The 22525-nt window shown below is 38.3% G+C and overlaps 1 protein-coding gene across 1 annotated transcript in view; it reads right to left on the bottom strand.

The window, feature by feature from the left end:
* The window catches only part of MYO3B (myosin IIIB), a 288019-nt gene that overhangs the window by 68022 nt on the left and 197472 nt on the right, over positions 1–22525 (bottom strand). Inside the window, exons 30-32 of the mRNA XM_087709242.1 lie at positions 14570–14684; positions 2063–2120; positions 888–1023 (exon numbers count right to left, since the gene is read on the bottom strand). Coding sequence (XP_087565368.1) covers positions 888–1023; positions 2063–2120; positions 14570–14684 — 309 coding nt within the window. The remainder of the gene's footprint in view (positions 1–887; positions 1024–2062; positions 2121–14569; positions 14685–22525) is intronic.

Consider the following 22525-nt stretch of genomic DNA (forward strand, 5'->3'; position numbering starts at 1 on the left):
TCACACCTTGATTTTTGTATTGGCTTGCAGACATGGTGTATCTAACTTGTTTGATTCGACATCATTTTATCTTAGCTGCCAACCATCCTCATATAATTGTTTCCAGATTTCTCTTGCATAGACTTACAGGATCTGAATGTGATTCTGCAAATGTTATGTAGGCAGAAGTGAGAATGAACAGGAATAGATAGTCCCAAAGGTATATCTAAAATATAAATCCTTGAGATTTACTGTTCGAATCCCTAGCGCTCCCGTTCGAATCCCTAGCACCCCTGTTTACTGTTCGAATCCCTAGCACTCCCTGTTTGAAACCCTAGCAATCCTGTTTATTGTTCGAATCCCTAGTGCTCCCTGTTCAAACCCTGAGTGCTCCCTGTTCGAATCCCAAGTGCTCCCGTTACCTGTCCCAGCTTCTGCCAACCTAGCACTTCGAAAGCACGTGAAAATGCAAGTAGAAAAAATAGGAACCACCTTTGGTGAGAAGGTAACAGCATTCCGTGCGCCTTCAGCATTTAGTCATGCCGGCCACATGACCATGGAGACGTCTTCAGAGAGCACTGGCTCTTCAGCTTTGAAATGGAGATGAGCACTGCCCCCTAGAGTCGGGAATAACTACCACATATGTGCGAGGGGAACTTTTACCTTTACCTTATAAAATAACATCATTAGCTGACAATGTCCATGCATGCAATAGGGAAAGACGGAGTAGATTGCTTTTGTAATTAATTTGTATTATTTAAAATTAAGGAGAAAAAGATTGACAGGATAACCCGACTCCTTCTGAATCTGTTGTCTATCTGTTTTTGGTCCTTTTAGAGAATTGTAATTTTTTTTTAACATAAGAAAAAGTATATGTTAACAACTATGCCTTTCTATACATTTCCTACCTTGACTGTCCAGTGGTCTTTGTGGACAAGAGAGCTGATGATCTGCAGCTAAACGGGTGTAACAGAAAGGTTGCAAATCTTTCTCTTGGTCTGAATGTCTCAGAATGGCCAGGGATGCTGAAGTTTCAGCTAAAATCTTGAAAAGAAAAAAGGAAAGGAAAAAGGAAGAAGAAAAGAGTTGTTTTTCAATCCAACTTTGTAGTCTTCAAGACATGCACTTACATTTTACAACTGAATTATATTTAATATTCTGAATGGTCTTTGGCAAGTTTCAGTGCTAGATTGGAGACAGTCTTCCCTAAACTGATGCCTCCAGATGTATTCAACCACAACTCTCAACTGACATGTCTATCCAATTTGGAGGGATTCAGCCAGGGAACTTAATAGTTAATATAGTACCTTAGAATTCTCTCTAGTCAATCCAGTTCTGTTGAGTCTACATTTGAGTGGGACAAGCCCAGTGAATTTCCTCAGCAGCTGTCCTTTTTTTTTTGTTCTTCCTTCTACCTGTTTCCCTCTCTGGCACAGAAAAACTGTGAATAATGGCATGTGATATATGCTGATTTTTGCTCAAAGTTAATTTGTATCTTTAGAAGTAAAAAAAAGCTATAGGAAGGTATTAATCTGCTTAACATTTCTAAGTACATCATCCAAGGGATTTTGTTTTTTTAATCTTACATATGCTCAGCAGAGCTACTGGCAAAAACTGTACATTTTCTTCATTTCATCCTTGCAACATCAAATGGTAAGCAGCAAAAATTGGATCAGACTTCAAAGACGGCTGTGCTCCCAGTCACAGAGCGACTCCTCCATTTCACATATTGAATTCAAACAGGATATCAAAGTGCTACCAAAGAACCTCAGGTCCTTGTGAAAAAAAAAAAAGAGAGGATCTCACATCTGTAGAAAGTGAAGTGCGCAGACAAATCACCTCAGGGACCAGCTAACATTTATTCACAGCAGCAGATTTCCAGCCTTTTGATTCCGTTGTTCACTTGTACCTCCCTGTCTTTCTACAGAACAAAAGTTCTTAGCGAGCAGAGCTTTGTCTCCAAGACTTGAAAATATTCCTAATGGTTTCATATTCTGATAGTTGTGCCAAGTAATTGTGAACATGCTTCTGAACTGTAGATTTAGGGATCGTATACCATTTTAGAGACTGAATGTCACAGTACCTTGCTTGTTTGTTTTTCAAGAAAGCACTGTTTTTCAGGAAAACTGCTATTTTTCTCTCTGAAACAAGAAAAAAATGTTATTTTTTAAAAGCCAGCATTAACTTCTATGTCATTTCCCTTCTGATCCCTGTATTCCCTTTAAGTTTAATCCCCTGATAATAACTTCTCACAACATATACTGTAGCTATTATATTTCTAAAGATTTTACTTCGAGATGTTACGTTTATTTCTTTTCTTTGAGGGATATTTTCAAAAGTGACAACTATGTGTGGGATTTTCTGCTATAAATTTAAAGAAACACAAAAGAAAAGAAAATGGCCACAAAGCAAAAGGGGAAGTTGTGTCTGCTTTCAGATTTGCTCATTTACATATTTCTATTCTCACCAGCTATCAAAGAAAGAAGTCACTTTTGTAAGAAATTGTCTTTTCTAGCTGGCCTCTTCAGCAGACACCTGCAACCCCCCCCCCCCCAAATCACAAAGGTTGGGGAAGTCAAGCTGTTCTGTCCTTTGCTCTCATATCATTCACGACATGAAATCTCACAGTTACATATTATCTGCTAACTAATTCCAGAGGACACAAAAGAATCCTTCCCTACACACACACACAAACACACACACACACACACACACACACACATATTGGCTGTGAAACTATCTGGAACTTATACCGTAATAAACACCATTATATTTTTTATTTACAGATACATAATGTTGAAAATACTGTAATTGCCATTGCGTTGCTAAAAAGCACATTAAAACTTTAGCTTTACAATCATTCAGACTGACCTTGGCTGCCCTGTGATTCATGGACTCTATCATTCAAAAAGAGAACATCATGTTATCTTTTTCACTCACACTACGCACCTAACAATGAAGTAGATTCAAACACTGGGGTTCACATATAAGTTTCCTGTGGAAGCCAGTAATGACCTGCTTCACATAGAATAGTAAACCATACGTCAAGATTTTCAATGCTCTAAATCCATCAAGCATAAGACACAACCCCATCAGAAGTATAACTTAGCTTTGAGGTGCAGACAACTTATCCGATCAAAGACAAGACTATTCACTCTTGTCAACATATTGAAAACTGCAGTCTAAAAGTTCAGGAGAGCTGGAACCAATCTGGGCATGAGATTTTAAGGGACAAATAAAATGGTATTTGCCCCCTAATCCTGCCCCTAACATGCTGCCATATGGCCAAGATATATAGGTTGCTTAGGGAATGACAAAATGCTACTTGTAAGCCACCCTCAGTTCATGGGGGTAGAGTTTTTTACATTCTTGGTCTAGCATAGTGTACAGTCTCAGCAATGAGAAAGGGAGATTATAGGACCAGCTGAAAAGCTATTTTCCATTACAATTCAGATTTAGGAACCTCTGCTAGATTTAAAAAAAGGAAAAAAAAACATATCCTCCACTCAATCATCTTTTTCTTCCCAGATCCTTCACCATTTGGACAGCCCTTTTCTGAATTCTATGCTCCTATTCACAAATTTAAAAATAGCACTTGCTTTTTGCAGTACATCACACTGCTGACTCACGTTCGGTGTGTGGTCAACTAGCCCTTAGAGCCTTTCACTTATACTAGCGCCAATACTGATCTTCTCCTTCCTATATGTAGCCCTTTTATTTGTCCCATTGACGTGCACAAGCCTGTCTAAATCTTTTTTCTCTCCTCTTCGTTAATAGTCACCCCTCCCAACTCTATGTCATCTGCACACTTGATAAGCACATATTCCTACAATAAACTGGAAAATGGTTCTGATACAACATTAGTAAATAAGCTCTTGGGATTTGAGTGGGCTCCCATTCCTTGCCCCAGGTCCAGCCCATCTAGCAGTTTGAATCGAAAGCCATGCAAATCCTTAGTGGAGGAAAGGACATATATCTGGACAAGATGGGTGGCATACAAACTTAATAAATAAATGTATACACATCCTCTACCAAGTGTAAAACATTCTGGGTTTATGTAAACATTTGACTTGCGTTCATGGGTCATTATAACTTGACCACATGTTTCATTCATGCCTCACAGGGCCATGATAATTTTCCAAACGAGGGCAACAGGTATGAAACTAGGTCTCTGCTTAAATGTGTTTAGGTCTAGTAATGAAGGACTAATTGTTCACATATATCAACCGTGAATGTACATAACTTTTCCACAACCTCTTTCAGAGACAGCTTAACAGAAGTATCCCTAGGATGAAAAACCAATATTCCAATATCCTAGGCTTTATACTGTATGTATTTGCCTACTGCAATGAGATCTGTTGCGCTATAGTATTCATTTAAAAATTCATGGAGAAGATGCCAATCATATTGTCTTTCCCATGCAACCACCCCAAATATAAGATAATTGGATGAAAAAAAGATATATAATTGGCTCTACCTCTCTGCATTCATAGTGCAATAATATAAGAATGCATAATATTATAATAGTGCAATAATATAAGAGAGCTAGTTTGATGTAGGGATTAAAGCATTAGGCTAAAAACCAGGAGACTCTGAATTCTAGTCTACTTTAAGCAGAAAGCCAGTAGGATGTCACTAGTCACGTTCTCTCAATGACGAATTCTGAAAAACCTTGTCAAGAAAACTGCAGGGACTTGACCAGGAGTCACCGAGGAAAAAAAAACTAATCCAAAGATATCTGTGTGTACACACACACACACACACACACATGCAGAATATACACAGACAAGTCCTTTTAACAATTAGTTTTCATGGGACTGATATCAACCACATTTCTTGGTAAACCAAGCCTCTATTTCTACTTATGCAAGCAATGGTAAACATACAGTATTTCTTATATTCACTTTTACCATGCCAAATCTTACATATTTTCATCATATTGTAATAACCCAATCCCTTTTAACTGTCGTTTTTCCAGTCTTTTAAGCCTCTTTCTTTGTAAGAAAAGTGCTTCACAATCCATATTTAATCTGCAGGCCTTTTCTTCATCTTTTTACTTTGATCTCTTTAGCTATTTTTAAAAAAAATTAAAACAATAGTTACTCTTTACAGATATGTTTCCTTTGTTGGGGTCAAAATCAACTCTGTTGCCCCAGGCCCCTAAGTTTCAACCATTCAACCAATGATCACAGCTATTTCATTTGGGCTGTAAAAAATATAGACCACCACCAAATGGCAGCTAAAAGTTAAAATTTCATTTCTTTGCTATCATCTCAGGAGTGTCCAGAGTTTTGCAGCTCTGATCTGGTAGTAAACCATATACTGTACAAAGAGTAAGGGGTTTTTTTTGTAAGCATTTTTATTGAGTTATAGAGTATTTATAAACCACAAAAGTAAATAGAAAAGCAGTGGAGGGATGGGAAAAGGAGAAGAGAAGTGAGGAAAAATAGGGGGGGGGGACATTTACTTCTGACTTACTCTGTTACAATAAAATAAAGCATTAACATAAAATCACAACTTTTTGCTTTTCCATAATAGAATAGACAAGTTATTTCTATAAAGATCTATCAGTCTAAACTGTAAAACACAATGTCAGAGTTTTATTCTTTTCCACATTGAGCATGAAGTTCAGAAGCGGTCTCCATGTGGAAACTACAAAGAACAAGTTTTAAAGCATTTTCCTGCTTTCATTGTTGGCCTTTTAGCTTGTCAGGGAAGTGGCAAGGGGGTGAGGGAATCATGGTATTCAGAAAAACTGGGCAAATACTTGGCTTGTGAAAATACACCACCTTTTCAGGTCTGCCATATCACCCAAAGACAGTCCTTTACAGGGTTAGCTCACTTGGTGGGATTGTTGTGAAGTTTAAAAATATACTGAATGGATGAAATAAATATTGTCCGATGCAGTTTTTTATATTTTCATTGCTTCTTTCAGAACTCTGTATATATAGGGCTTTTTGTACTGTTTTATCTCACTGTTTATAAAAGTTGTGGTCCAAGACGCAGGAACTCTCAGTCTGCAACACAGCTTGAAGCTGAAATAAAGCTGAAACAATCACATTCTCCCCCTCCCTGGTTTTCTGTGAGCCGCCCTGAGTCCCCTCAGGGAAAAGGGCGGCCTACAAATGTTAATAAAACCAAACCAAACCAAAACATACTGATTGCCTGAAAATATAAGAACGGTCCAGTTTAATCAGGTTGAAGCCTGTTTTAATTCAACATTTTATTTCTCCCAATAGCCAACCACTATTGTAGTGCTTGAAAGTAAAAGATGGAAATGTACTCCTCTGTTGTTCCATTGGTGTTTGGTAGCATGGTGCACCCAACCAAAATTAACACTGACATAAGACTTGAAGCCTTTTATAGACTTGTCCTTCATTAATTCATCTAATCCACTTTTAAAGCCCTCCAAGTTAGTGGCCATCATCACATTTTCTGGTAATACAGCCACAGGTTACAGGTAATCCTCGACTTATACTATACTTTTGTGTTGGAAGCAGCACTTCAGGGCTGCAAAACTCTGGACACCCCTGTGATGGTAGCAAAGTAATAAAACTTTAACTCTGTGCTTCTGTGGTGAAAGGATTTGCCAGCGACATCACCGTTGCCCAGGGGGTGCTTAGTTGGAGGCTCCTTTTGCATCCCTGTGAAGTTGCCCACCAAAGTGGTATAGATTGATCTACTTGCAGTCACCCACTTTTGAACCGTTTTAACCTCTTGAGCCATTGCTTTCCCTTAGTCCTTGATGTACGACCTGTTTTCTTTGTTACCTTCTGGGAGGAGGCTTGGTGGTATCCAAACCAGAACATCTAGATTCAGTCACACTTTTGTTCGATAGAGCATCAACCTTATGAACTCTCAAGTTATCTCTTTCCACTATGTATTCAAAATGGGGAGTGATTAATATATACCGTGTATGTATGTATGTATGTATGTCTCTATCTCTATCTCTATCTGTCTGTCTGTATGTATGCTGCAGGTATATATTTATGTACTGTATGTATATAGCATGTGTATATGTGTGCTATGCATGTGTTTGGGTAGATATACACTTTTTCTTGAGAGCAGGCAACAAAATTTTATTTTTAATGTGGGCTGGTGTGCTTGCAGTAAACAAATAACAATGAAGTCCTCTCCTCTCATCCCATCCCATCCCATCATCTTGTAATTGAGCCTGGAATTATGGTGTTAAATTGTTGCAGTCATTAATCAGATTATCACAGGGTGTGTGGCTATCATAACTTTGAAATCAGATTGTAAGGTTTTTTTTGGGGTGGGGGGAAATCTATCATAATGTAATGGTCACTAAGCAACTGGCTATATTGAAGGACTACCTGTACTTATGTAGTGTGTAAAGAAGTACTTTTTAAAATCTTTTAAATCTCCTACTAATCAGCTTCATTAGATGACCCTTGTTTTCTGCTTCTTCTGTTTCCCCTTCATACTAATTTTCTCCAATAATGAAAACCAGACTACAGGATCACCATTTGAGGGGCTCTCCTCTTATATGTTGCAAAGGATGGATGAGTAACATATAGCTCTATGGCTCTAGGAGTTACCAAATTTCAACACCAGTAGGTTTGGTCAGAGAGTTAATAGGAATTGTAAAGTCAAAATATCTGGAGGGGCGAAAGTTGCTCAGCTCTGCTAAAATGTCACAAATGCCACAAATATATCTGTAAACATAGGTAATATTTGTTTCTCTTGTCTTTTGTTTGTTTCACTGTTTATAATTTTATTCCACCCTATTTACATATATCCAAAATCTGTCCTGGAGGATTAGGGCATCTTCTGGAAAAGTGTGAGATAATTTTGGAAGAAGAACCAATTCATAACAATTCTTCTAAGTAACAGATGAATAATCATCACAATAATTACAATATATACTTCTCTTTCTGAAAGACAGCATGTACATTTAAATAATAATAACAATCTACAATTTTGATTTGTGATTTGTTTAAATTTGTTACCATCAGTGTAAAGTACAAAAAAAAAAGCTAACTAAACTCAGTGGAGTATATTTATGCTTAGGATTGTGAGGATTGTGAGGTATGGACCCTCCCCAAAATTTTTACAGTATGAATCAAATAATCTACATTAGGATTTTACTTTTGTATGTATATTACAAAAGTAAATCAATGATTAAACAATGAATTGTGGTATTACTGTGCTGTGAGTCTTGCTATTAGCAAGATTATGAAATCTACAGCATCTGATTTTCTTTTTTCTTTTTAAAGCAATTCATCAATCTTTTCAACTGTATCGGGAGGGGGAGAGGGGGAGAAACCTCCAAGCTCTACTATTTCCTTTGATCTGATATGGGAAAAGATTCTGCATATTATGAATGTATCATGTTCGTTGAGGCTTCTACTAGATCTTGACAGGTACAGTGAGCTGTATTGTAACACTTTGTTTAGAGATACCATAGAATAAATTGAAATGATAAATGGTGCCATCACTGAATGTAAATCATCTGCTTTGCTTTTGAAACACAACATGAACAAAAAAAGCAACCATAGCAAAAGTCTCCTCTTGTGACTACAAACTATATTATCCACTGCAGGAAACCAAGCAGCTATTCAAGAGTAAGACTGTCTGAAGGGAGTGAGATTCAAGAACTGCTACAGAAGGAAACAGGAACTTTACCACAGAGGCACAAAACATGAAGTTCAAGGACTACAAATGGCTTGAATATGATCTCCAGGTAGCATCTTTCAAGGTTGCCACCAAATTATGGCAGAAAAATATTAAATTCATAGGGAGTAATCATGCCCTATGTTTTAGTTGAAATCATGTTACTTTAACACAAATTAAATGATATAAACTTTGTACTGATCACGGCTTACAGGCCATTAAAGGGGCTTTATTTAGTCATTTATTTCACTTAATGGGAAGTCTCAAGTGATACTGCCTAAAGGCAGTGATCAACAATGATTACCACTAATAAAATTAGAATTGTATAAGCACTTTTAAAGAGTATTATAAGAACATGCTATAAATTATTTATAAGAAATGAATTTATTGAATTACCTTAACTAAGAACAAATTTAACTGGATTGATTTACTGTGCATGATTTGGGATAGATACCCAAAAGAGTTGTGTGAGTTGTTGTAAGAGATGTAAGCTTTATCAGACTATATGCGTACACATATTGCTGTCAAATATAACACAAATTGAAAAGCCACAAGAAATACTACTAATATAATAGAATGGAAAATAAAGCTTTATTTATTGATCTTCTTTCATATAACAAGATTAGAGGTGACAAAAACATGTAATTTTTACAATTCAACTCAGAAAGTTCAAACTGCCAAAGAACTGCTGATTCTGTTCTACAGAGGAATTATTGAGTCTGTCATTCTGCACTTCTATGATTGTCTGGTGTGGCTTTGCAACCAAACAAGATAGATACAGACTTCAACAGATAATTAGAACTGCAGAAAAAACCATTGCTTCCAACCTGCCTTCCACTGAGGTTCTATGTAGACTGCACAAATCAAAAAGAGGGCTGTGACAATATCTACAGACCCCTCACATCCTGGACATAAATTGTTTCAACTTCTACCCTCAAAATGGCACTATTGGGCACTGCACATCGGAACAACTAGATACTAGGACAGCTTTTTCCTGAACGCCATCACTCTGCTAAACAACTATTTCCCACAACACTATCATATTACCTACTAAGATTGTATTACTATTATTCCTCTCATCCTTCCTACTACCTATCTCTTCCCATTTATGACTATATCCATATTGCTTGTATCCCTAAAATTTATATTGTTTTATTTGTTTCCTAATATAATTTGATTGCTTATTAGTAACATATTATCACAAAGTGTTGTATCATATGATTCTTGATGAATGTATTCTATTTTATTTTTCTTTATGTACACTGAGAGCATATGCCCCAAAGACAAATTCCTTGTGTGTCCAATCACACTTGGCCACTAAAGAATTCTATTCTATTCTATTCTATTCTATTCTATTCCATTCCATTCCATTCCATTCTAATTCTTTCACTGGTGGTGCCTCCTCTTGGATAATATCATCCCCAGAGATCCCTCTTTTATACTTCTTTTCAGTGCCAAAGGAAAGAACTTTTTGTTTCCTGGCATTTTAATTCTTTCAGAAATATTATACTATTTAATTTTGCTGCTGGTTTTATGTGAAGTGTATGTGCTGTCCTGTGATATTTCTTGCTTCTTGTTTTAGTTCTAGTGCATGAATAATAATTCATGATTTCACTAATTTAACATTTCTTCTAATCTACACCATTCAGAAAATTTCTGAATAGGTAATCTAAAAGTATTATCTAAAGGTGTAATCATTAACTAAAAGGGCCCCTGGTGGGGCAGTGGTTAGAATCCAGTGTTGCAGGCAAACTCTGCCCACAGCCCGGAGTTCAATCGTGAAGTGACTCAAGGTTGACTCAGCTTTCCATCCTTCCGAGGTGGGTAGAATGAGGACTCAGATTGTTGTGAGCAATATGCCGACTCCGTAAACTGCTCATAGAGTACTGCAAAGCACTATGAAGTGGTATGTAACTCTAAGATCTATTGCTATTGCTAAATGTTAACAATATTTAGTGTTTCCAGGTTAGAAAAATTAGCAAGCGGGACAGAAGAATTATAGAAGGGTGCAAAATTATGCCTGGTGCAGAGAGAGTAATCAGAAAAATTATTTTCTTTTTAATTAGACTTGAATCTGAAGTTAAGTTGTGAAGTAAGATTGTGGGAGATGCAAAGCCCTAGGCCTCTCATATATCACAGACAAGTTCATGATGGATACAGTATGTTCATGATATAAAAAGACTGGAGTTTTCCCAATAAATAGCTATGGGATAAAGTTGCTTACACATAGAACAGTTTTAAAGGGATGAGTCAAATTAATGGAGAATAAAGTACCAATATCATGGTAACATCTGTATGAGATATTTCTCATACTGATAAAGGGAATAGCAGATACCAAAACAATGGATAAATGAAGATTGCCTTGCCTTCATTCAAAATGCAAGAACCTCCACTCCACTGCGAAGGAATATAACAACACACAAACACACACACACACACACACACACACACACACACACACACACACACACACACACAAGGAAGAGCGTTTTGGCAACTACCTATAAATTTCCCTATCTGAAAGTACAATATTTGTTAGAATTCTTGTGTGGCAACTCTAACTTTCCTTCTAAACCTGCAATTCACCAGAATTCTTCCTGTTTTGTTCCTTGGGTTCAATCAATTTAGATTGTAAGGAGATGAATTTACAATTTAGATTGTCAAAAATGAATGAATAATGCCAGGATGGGATTATCATTATTTTCAATAAAATTAATAGGATTGTTTTCCAATCATGTCTTTAATAAATGACCCCATGTTGGCTCAGGAAAATTACAATCTGGCTGCAACTTTTGGAGGTTTACAGGGACCACACCAAGATCCTGAAATACAGCTCGAATAGCTGCCAATCCATATCACTAACTCTTAGAGATTTCCTGTTTCAAAACATTCTGAGTCCCAGTGAACTGACAGCTTCATGCTGTTCCTTTCAGACTGTTTAGTTTTCCACCCAGGGGGGGTTTCATCTGCACATGCCCCTTTGATGCTCAATTTAATCAATGGAAAATTTCCTCCTGTGGCTAAAATTGCAATCTTTTTGCGACCACTCAAGGGCAAAGGTAACGTGACACTGTTAAACTGAATTTGCTAATTATGTCCCACTAAAGATGATTCCCCTTTGCACCGATATGTTCAGACGTTTATTATTTGCCTGAGAGATGGCTAGGAGTATAGTAGAGAGATTTGTGCATAAGCCTAACTCTCTTTGTTAAATGTTTGAGGCATGCCATACAATATAGTTGGGTAATATATTGTACTTCGCTGGGCAGAAAATGGGAGAAGATGAAGCAATGTTTATTGTCTTTCCGAAGTTGACAAAAAATGTAATCTGTATTTTCTGCTTCTGCTCTTATTTAATTATGCTTAAAAAGGCTGTAGTCCTACTCCCCTCTTGTCAGTGAGTAAGCCCAAATTAATTTAGTCTCACATTTAATATTGCCATGAGTAGAGTAGAGTAGAGTAGAGTGGAGTGGAGTGGAGTGGAGTGGAGTGGAGTGGAGTGGAGTGGAGTGGAGTGGAGTGGAGTGGAGTGGAGTGGAGTGGAGTGGAGTAGAGTAGAGTAGAGTAGAGTAGAGTAGAGTAGAGTAGAGTAGAGTAGAGTAGAGTAGAGTAGAGTAGAGTAGAGTAGAATAGAATTCTTTATTGGCCAAGTGTGATTGGACACTCAAGGAATTTGTCTTTGGGGCATATGCTCTCAGTGTACATAAAAAGGAGAAAATACATTCATCAAGAATCATAAGATACAACACTTAGTGATGGTCATAAGCAATCAAATCATATTAGGAAACAAATAAAACAATATAAATTGTAAAGATACAAGCAACAAGGTTATAGTCATAAGTGGGAGGAGATAGGTAATAGGAAGGATGAGAAGAATAATAGTAGGCAAATACAACATTTTCTAAACTTCTTACAGGAAAAAGCACTTCACTTCATATTGGCCAGAAAAAGGAGGGATTGGGAAAAAATGGGAGATCCTACTGCTGTGTTATTTGTCTGACAAGAGATTTGTTTAAATATCTGTAAGGAGACTCCAATGATTGCTTCACTGTCATATCTTTTTCAGGCATTGGAACTTTACTTTTCCTCACTGCACATGCTCAAGATCTACCGGCTGGAATACATTTTGAAGGTACTCTGAGAAAAGAGGGCAGGAAGAATTAACTGCCTGATGTTCATTGAGCAGAAATTGCTTCTATCTATAGAAACACCTCTGGGTTAGAGGCAACACATTATATGAAATTTGCTACTGTTCTATAAGGTTTAAGAAGCAGCCAGAAAAAAAAAATGTGATCCAGGCAGAGACTCGGTGTATGGAAACTGAGAGAAGAGAGAATAAAAACTAAGGTTTTTTGAGGCCTGTTTAAAAGCTGCATTCCCTAATGGAAAGATTAATTTTCATGGTACAGTTAACAGCTCTAGGCAGAGGTCATAATTTATATGCTGCTTACCATATGTCTTGGCCCAACTGTGTGCTATAGAGTATCATTAGAATATACAGTCTGTCTGACCCAGAAAAATGGTGAGATTTGACTGATCCACATGAGAAGCAGCTTGTAAACAGCTTGCCTGAAGATACCATTTGGTAAAAGTGTTTTTTTCATCCTTTAAGACTGTAAATTAAGGAAAGATTTCAAGCACTGGCTTTGGAGGGAACATTTGACAGAGTGCTGAAGAAGAATTTTCACATTTTCCAATCCTCGAGGAATAAAAGGCTAATAACAAGTTACTTACCACATAACTTTTCTCAAGGAGAAAGAATTATACCATCTAATGAGAAGCTAGAGCACGTTGCCTTAATGTTTTGCCTCTGGCAGTCTTGAAAGGTAACCATCCTAACATTCCTATGGGAGGCCAGAGCTACATTCTGGCTCAAGTGAGGTGAGGTGTAGACTGTGGCTCATGTTCTACACATGGCTCTTTTCAGTGGAAGTCTTTCTGTCTCTCATACTCCATTTTTAACTCAGAGATCAGGAAGATTGAATGTATTTACACTCCTTTTTCATTGATAGAACACATACAGCTGTTACTTTTTAATGCTAGCAAATTTTGTGCTATGGCTTGTTGAGTCCACCAAATGGCATTTCAAGAGCCAGGTTAGATATATTAAGTGATTTAGATCCTGAGCTTTTAACAGGATACTGCCAAGATGGCTTTTATTATTGTTTATTACAATAGATACTGTACATATTTTTGACTGGTCAGTGATTATAATAAAAAAATACATAGATTGATTCATTATCTAAAGTATAAAACTAAGCCGTCAGCATGTGAATGCTACAAATCCTATTCACAAGATTGTATGAATAGACACTTCCTTCAAAAACAGTACCCGATTGCAGCTCATGATGAATATAGTTGCTCAGGACCTACCCTGAGTTGTCTTACCAGCAAGGTAACTATCCTGTTTCCCTGAAAATAAGACCTCCTCGGATAATAAGCCCAACCAGACTTTTGAGCGCATGTGCGAAAATAAGCCCTCCCCAAAAATAGCAATAGCAATAGCAGTTAGACTTATATACCGCTTCATAGGGCTTTCAGCCCTCTCTAAGCGGTTTACAGAGTCAGCATATCGCCCCCACAGTCTGGGTCCTCATTTCAACCACCTCGGAAGGATGGAAGGCTGAGTCAACCTTGAGCCGGTGAGATTAGAACCGGTGAACTGCTGAACTGCAGATAACAGTCAGCTGAAGTACTGCACTCTAACCACTGCACCACCTCGGCTCAAAATATTGCAACACAACAGCAGCCATGAGGTGACCACGCTTGCCGCCTCCTGCACCTCAAATTTAATAAGACCTCCCCGAAAATAAGGCTAAGTGCTTATTTCAGGGGTCTAAAGAAAATAAGACCCTGTCTTATTTTGGGGAAAATACAGTAGTATTTAGCGAAGAAAATGTCCCCCTCTACATACTTTCTCTCTAGATTCTTTTTGAACAGAATAATTAAAACTTACCCATTTCCTTCATATCTGAGGCTGGAAACAAAGCCCACTGATTCCACATCAGCTTGATAGCCAATACTATTCTTCCATCTTCTATAATTTTTGCGGGTTAAATATCCCCTGAAAGCTAAGCAAGCATTAGCAAAAAAGAAGATTAAAAATGGAGCAGCATTATCTGACATTTTGCAACATACAGAATACTCTTCGTTCAACTTCTAGAAAGAAACAAATTCAGATTTGATTCAGTTCTGCAGCCTCTGGCTGCGATCACCCTCTAGGCTACAAAGTTTACTGACCATTACAAATGAATGGCATTGCCAAAGGTCTGGTTTGAGAATAGCTACAGATGGATTTTGTTAGCAAGCTATTTTGGTGGAGAAAACTGAATCACCCTTTATTTGACTCATCCTAAGCATCTACTGGGCAATTTTTTTTATTTTATCTGTTTTAATATACGTTTATCCCTCCTTTTCTTCAAAGAATTCTAGAAAATTCATGAATTTAAATCAGGAGTAATTAAGGACTTATCTCTCTATAATATAAAGCACCATTTCACCTGCCTCACTTTAGCATGTGATGTTTGAGCTAAGAACGGCCATCGATATGACCTCTAACTAATTCCAATCACTCATATTTCAGGAATTGTAGAAACATAGAATAGGAGCAACTGACTTTCTGTTCTCCAGAGGTTTTGAGCTTTAGCATCTACAATCTCTTGTCCATAGAGCTGAAGGAATTTGTAGAAATAGATGATAATTCAATATCAAAGCATCCAGGGGTTCAATAGTGGGTTGCCAATTTTTTCACTACTAGTTCGGGTGCACTCCCATGTGCGCTCTCATGATGCTTCTACGCATGTGCAGAAGTGTCCAGGCAGGTAGGCGGAGCCTCCCACTGTCGCTATCGGTTCAGCCGAACTGGGCTGAACTAGGACCAACCCACCACTGCAGAGGATATCAGGTCACCTACCGGTGACGTGCAGTGAGGTTTATGGCTGGTGAGGCAAAAAGAAAGAAAGCGGCTTTTGGCCGCTGTCAAGAAAGAGGCTTTGGCCGCTCCGGCACTATGTCTGACATAGAGGCAGGATGCGTCCTGCCTCTATGTTGGACATAGCACCGGAGCGCCCAAAAGCCTCTTTCTTGACAGCAGCCAAAAGCCGCTTTCAAGAAAGAGGCAAAAGGCACTAGAGGCAAAAGCCACTCTGCCACTATGTCCAAAAGCCCTGGCCTGCTGCTACGTCCAAAAGCCCTGCTGCTATCCAAAAGCCCTGCCGCTGTCCGACATAAAAAAAGTGCCAGCAGAGGCGGGTAAAACACACACACACACAAACACAAACACACACACACACACAAATTACTTACAATAATACAATTACTTACAAATTTCATTAATTTTGAATTCCTCCCCCTTCCTCCGACCCACATACCTTTTCCAGCTGTTTCACAGAGGGTTTCAACTCTGCTCTTGTCTGCCATGATGAAAATGTAAAAATGTAAAAGGAAAAAGGCAAGAGCTGCTGAGGTCAGGCTGGATTAGCTGCTGCCAGAGTCCCCAATGGATGACTCTGCTTAACTGTTTAAACAAAGCCTCTAAAAAAGTGCCCTCTACAGGAGGAGGCTAGAGAATCAAGTGCCTCATCTACAAAAGGAATTTTTCAGCTTTTAACCCTTGCTTAACTCTGCTTGAGTGATCATAAAGATAAACTAAATGAGGCACGTGGTTCTCCCGCCTCCTCCTGTAGAAGGCACTTTTTAGAGGCTTTTTTAAACAGTTAAGCACTAAGCAAAGTCATCCACTGTGACTCTGGCAGCAACTACCTCAGCCTTTTTCCTTTTAATTTTTCTTTTCTTTTCATGATGACAATGGTAAGGCCCTGGCTCCCCGCCTCCCCTGACTGCACGTCACTGTCACCTACTATTATCTATTATTATAGAAATGGCTCTGAACAATACCTCAGCAGGCAAGTAAGATCACATGAGAAAAGTCAGTATTGCAGAAGGTGCTATTTTTTCAGGCTAATGAAGAAGTTACATCGTTCTCCTTACTGTTTTTCTAAACATATAACATATAAGTTAATGTCAGAAGTAAGGCAATATAAACATGCCTAGATATCAAAGATTCTGTGCAGGAAGATTTTTTATCCCTAATAGTGTTCATATAGATGAGAAGTAATTTCTATGGAATATGTTTTCAAAATATCTTGCTAATATTGATGGGAGAGCCAGTTTGGTGTAGCAGTTAAGGCATCAAGCTAGAAACCAGGAGACGGTGAATTTTAGCCTCAGACACGAAGCAAGCTGGGTAAACTTGGGCCACTCACTCATTTTCAAGTCTTAGGAAACAAGCAAGAACAAACCACTTTCAAAAAAACTTGTCAAGAAAACTTTAGGGATTTGAAGAGCCTTGGTGGCGTAGTGGTTAGAGTGCTGTACTGCAGGCCACCTCTGCAGCCTGCCGGCTGCCTGCAATTTGGCAGTTCAAATCCCAACAAGCTCAAGGTTGACTCAGACTTCCCTCCTTCCGAGGTGAGTAAAATGAGGACCCAGATTGTTGGGAGTAATAGGCTGACTCTGTAAAACCGCTTAGAGAGGGCTGTAAAGCACTATAGAACAGTATATGTCTAAGTGCTATTGCTATTGTCCAGGCACTTACCAGGAGTCAAATGAAATATGATGATGATGATGATGATGATGATAATAATAATAATAATAATAATAATAATAATAATAATAATAATAATATACTAATTACAAGGATACTGGCAAATTCAGTATTCAATCATCTGATGGAAAACAGTTTGTATTCAATAGAACAAAAAGGAAATTATAAAAAATCAAGAGGAACAAAAGATCAGCTGCTCATAGACAAAATGGTACTAAAAATGCAAAATGAAGAAAAACAAATTTAAAGATGGTGTGGATTGATTACAAGAAGGCATTTGACTCATTACCCCACAGCTGGATTAACACCTGTCTGGAAAACTTTGGAATCAGCAAAAATATCTGTATATTTTTGAAAGCAAATATGCAAAAATGGAAAACAGTTCTAACAACAAATGGGGAGAACATTGGTGAAGTCAACATCAGACGAGGAATCTTCCAAGGGGATTCACTTTCACCACTACTGTTCAACATTGCATTAATTCCACTGACAATAATCCTATGAAACACAAAACTGGGATACCAAATCTCAAGCCAACATGGCAAGATAAACCATCTACTATACATGGATGACTTTAAAATGTATGTGAAAAGCCCCACTGAACTTAAATCAATACTCAACACAGTTCAACTGTTCAGCAGTGACATCAAAATGAACTTTGTGCTTGAAAAATGTGCTCTATAATCCATGCAGTGAGGAAAAATGGAAAAAACAGAAGGAATAGAACTGGGAAATGGAAATATAGTGAAAGCATTAGCAAAGGATGATGGTTACAAGTACCTAGGCATATTGGAAGCAGATAACATCTTGAATGGAAAAGTCAAAGAGTCAACACAAAAGGAATACATCAGAAGGGTCCGCGAAATATTAAAATCAAAGCTGCATACTGGAAACATAATTAAAGCCATTAATACATGGGCAGTTCCAGTGATACACTACTCAGCAGGAATCATCAACTGGACTGGCTGAACTGGAAAACCTGGACCGGAAAACACGCAAACTTTTGAAGATGTACCATGCTTTACATCCACGAAGTGACAGTTGTACCTGCCAAGAAAAATAGGGGACAGGGGGCTATTGCAAATCCATCAAACTGTAGAAGAAGAAAAACGAAGTTTGAATGATTATGTGAACCAAAGTACAGAAAAATTGCTGCAGACTGTGAAAATGGAGAACAGCATAAAAACAACAGAAACAAAGGCAGAATATAAAGAAAAACAGCTGGATGACAGATTAAATCGATGGAAAACCAAAGCTTTGTATGGACAGCACTTGAAAAACATTGAAGGAAAACGTGAGGACAACTTCACATGGACATGGCTTAAGATGGGAACTATCAAGAAAGAAACGGAAGGTTTAATACTGGCTGCTCAAGAACAAGCACTACAAACTAATGCCATGAAAGCAAAGATACAAAAATCCACTGACAACCCAAACTGCCGACTTTGCAATAACAAAGTCAAAACTGTTTCACATTTAATATGTGAATGCAGCAAAATCGCACAAACTGATTACAAAGCTAGACATGACCAAGTTGCTAAATTAATCCACTGGTCATTATGTAAAAAATATGATTTACCTGTATCCAGAAATTCATGGGAACATAAAATGGAAAAAGTTATTGAAAAGATGAAGATCTTGTGGACTTTCGAATACAAACAGATCATCATTTGGAGCACAATACACCAGATATCACAGTTGTAGAGGGCCATAGTGTACAGTTTATTGATCTTGCTGTTCTTGGAGATGCCAGAGTTGGAAAAAAAAGAACTAGAAAAAATCATGAAATATTGCGACCTGGCCATTGAAACTACACGGCTATGGATGAAACACGTAAGTGATACCCATTGTCATCGGGGCACTTGGCACCATGTCCAAGAATTTTACAAGATACATCAACAAATTGCAGCTTCCTGCAATAACACCAGCGGAACTGCAAAAACTGTGCTACTCAGAACATCTTATATTTTATATTTAAAAAGGTACTTGGTTGATACCTAGGACACTGGCAGCAAACCGTATCAACCATTAGCACCAGTCACTGGTATTTTTAAGGCATTTTTGAATGTTCAGTTGGCGGAGTTTCATGTTTAATGAATAAAATATACAATAATATACTAAAATAAAATAAAATAATACATGCTCCAATATCTTATGACCCAATATGTCAAGAACTGAGCTCCAATGACTCAGATTAAGACTATGACCTTCTTTTAAGGGGAAACAAACTTATCAGTGAGAATTAACATGGTTGAGGATTCATCCAGGAAGCCTAGCTTTAGCTATAATTTCAAAACAAGCATTAGTAGAGACCGAACTGAATTCTAGCTGAGAAACAGCCTTTCACATACAAAAAGCCAGTTGTATTACATATCCTATAGAAGAGAATACATGTAGCTCAGGGTTGAACTGTGGGGTGGTTGTTGGTTGTTTTCTTGCAGATGTTTCTTTGCCAAACTAGGTAACATCATCAGTGCAATGAACATCTGCAAGAAAACAATCAAGTTCAGAGAGCACCAAGGACTCCAGTGTAGCACAGTTTCTAAAATTTTATAAAATGTGTCACAATGTGCACATTGTCCACAATGTGGCTCAAATTTGATGGGAAAAAGTGGGCCATTTATCTTACAGAACAGAATAACAGAGTTGGAAGGGACCTTAGAGGTCTTTTAGTCCAGTGATGGCAAAACTTTTTTGCCTCAAATGCCAAAAGTATGCGTGTCCGTGCTACTGTGCATGCTTGCGTGCCCACCTCCTTAATTAAATGCCCCCCCCGCACTGTGGCCACTACACATGCATGAATGACCCCCACTCCACACACTGCCCTGCACATGCGCTCACGGCTTTCTAGGAGCCTGGGGAGGGCGAAAATGGCTTCCCTCACCCCTCCGGAGGCCAGAAATGACCTATTTTCTGACTTCTGGTGGCCCTGGTAGGTCTGTTTTTCACCCTCCCCAGGCTCCAGAGGCTTTCTAGGAAATCGTCCAACACACAAACCAGAAGTTTGGGAACAGACTTCCGGGTTGCCTGTTGGGCCATTTTTCTCCATCTGGAGGGTGAAAAACGGATGAAAATCAAGGCTGAAAATCAGCTGGCTAGTGCGTGCATGAGCGCTGGAGCTGACAGGGCAACACCTTGCATGCCCTCAGAAATGGCTCCGCGTTCCACCTGTGGCATATGTGTCATAGGTTCGTCCTCACGGTTCTAGTCCAACCCTATGGTTAGGCAGAATCTTCCCATTCTGCGTTACAATAAACAATGTTCCAGTGAGCGATAGGCCAAGTAATATACCTTAGACATATTTGGAAAGAACAAATAGGTAAGAGATGACTGGACAACTAAAATGTTTTTCTTTATTCCCTTTAACAAGGAGATATAAAACAGGCTGGTTAGTTTTATGTTGATATTTCAGAGACAATCATAAAAATGTTTTTAAGTACTTTGAAAACAATGGAGTAATTACCAAAAATCAGCACGGATTCATCTGTCGTTATAGAATAGTCTTACTCCTTTTTAAAAATAAGCTATCTTCCTTAATATATGATGGAATATATATTATATTTTGATTTGACAAAGTACTTCATGAGTTTCTAATTTCTAATTAAACATGAGGCATGGCAATTAAGTGGATACAAAACTGTTTCAAAAATTATATACCTATTGCTCATTAGTGGTATGCAATGAAATTCAGTCAGGGGTTCTTTCTTTTTCATTTTTATTAATGACAAGTGAGAAGAAGTAGAGGGAATGCTTATTCAGTTTGCATATGATACAATGTTGGGTGGGGCATTGGGGTAGCTAATTCCTTGGAAGACAAAAATAACATTAAAAATTATTTTAATAGAGAAATAGTAAATAAAACATCATGAGCTTTAACCAATAAATAGAGAATTATGCATTACAAAGAGGAATGGGAGTCCCTAGACTGGCAATGTGAAAATGATATTGCGTTCCACATAAAAAGGGAGTTGGCTTCCACCTTATGATTGTAGTCACTGTCTTGATTTTTCTTCATCCCCTACCATGGGCACTCTTATTTGTAGAGGGCAGGCCCATAGCTTTATGGGAAACAATTAAGCTGGCAACTCCAAGGACCAACTTCTGAGTGGGCAGCCTTTATTTTCTGCTAATGCAGGGGTGTCAAATCCACGGGGTGCTTAGATCTAGCTCACGGAGCTGCCCTGGAAACAGCAAACAAGTGGTCCGCAATGCCTCTGCCAGCAAAAAGGAGCTTGGGAGGGTCATGCACAGCCCTCCGAGTAGAGGTGGGATTCAAATAGTTTGACAATCAGTTCTCTGCCCTAATGATTTCTTCCAACAACCAGTTCACCAAACTGCTCAGAAATTTAACAACCGGTTCTCCTCTAGCCAAGCCCTGCTGCTCCAGGTGGAGATCCTAGACCAGGCATGGCCAATTTTGGGAACTTGAAAACTCATGGACTTCAACTCCCAGAATTCCCCAGCCAACAGGAGTGTCCAACCTTGGCCACTTTAAGACTCGTGGACTTCAACTCCCAGAATTCCACAGCCAACTGCGGTGTCCAACCTTAGCCACTTGAAGATTCACAGACTTCAACTCCCAGAATTTGTTTAATGACCGTTCGAACTTACAACGGCAATGTGCGAACTGGTTGAATCCCACCACTACCTCAGAGGCTTCGTTTTTGGCTGCAACAATATCCTGAAGCCCTCTGCCATAGAAAATGGAGCCCAAGTAGGCACCCAGGCTCTGTTTTCACGGTTGCGGCCAAAAACGGAGCCCGGGCAGGCCAAGTGATGTCAATTCCCCCCTCCTCAGGTCAAACACAATCCTAATGTGGCCCTCAATGAAATCGAGTATGACATCCCTGTTCTAATGCATATTTTCTTTAGACCAACAAGAGTTCTTGACAGTTTGCTTCTGGATGACTATTTAAAATCCTGTTTTTGAGATTGGGACTAGAGAAGGATAAGCATTGCCTTCTTTGGTACACTGCAGCATATATCAAATACTCAACAGAAGTCTGTATTTTTATGATGCTGCATTCTAACAATGGAACCTAATCCCCAAACCTATTCATGTGATAAAATTTTGTTTTTAGTTTCTCGTAAGCAATAGGTAAAACCTATTTCGTTTGTTAAAACTTTAAATAAAACAGAATTGCATCTTTTATTATATTACTATCACTTGCCTTTTTTGCTGTCTATTTTATCCTTTTATTGTTGTGGTCTTTATAAGATTCCTCAAAGGTTACTTGATCAAAGAGAAGATTTTTTTTAAAATGAAGGAATCAAATATTTGGAAATAATAACTTAACTGAACATCAA

This window comes from Thamnophis sirtalis, unplaced genomic scaffold (assembly GCF_051295495.1).
Source record: "Thamnophis sirtalis isolate CommonGarterSnake01/CBP01778 unplaced genomic scaffold, rThaSir2_p1.2 scaffold_1, whole genome shotgun sequence".
NCBI classification, from domain to species: domain Eukaryota; kingdom Metazoa; phylum Chordata; class Lepidosauria; order Squamata; family Natricidae; genus Thamnophis; species Thamnophis sirtalis.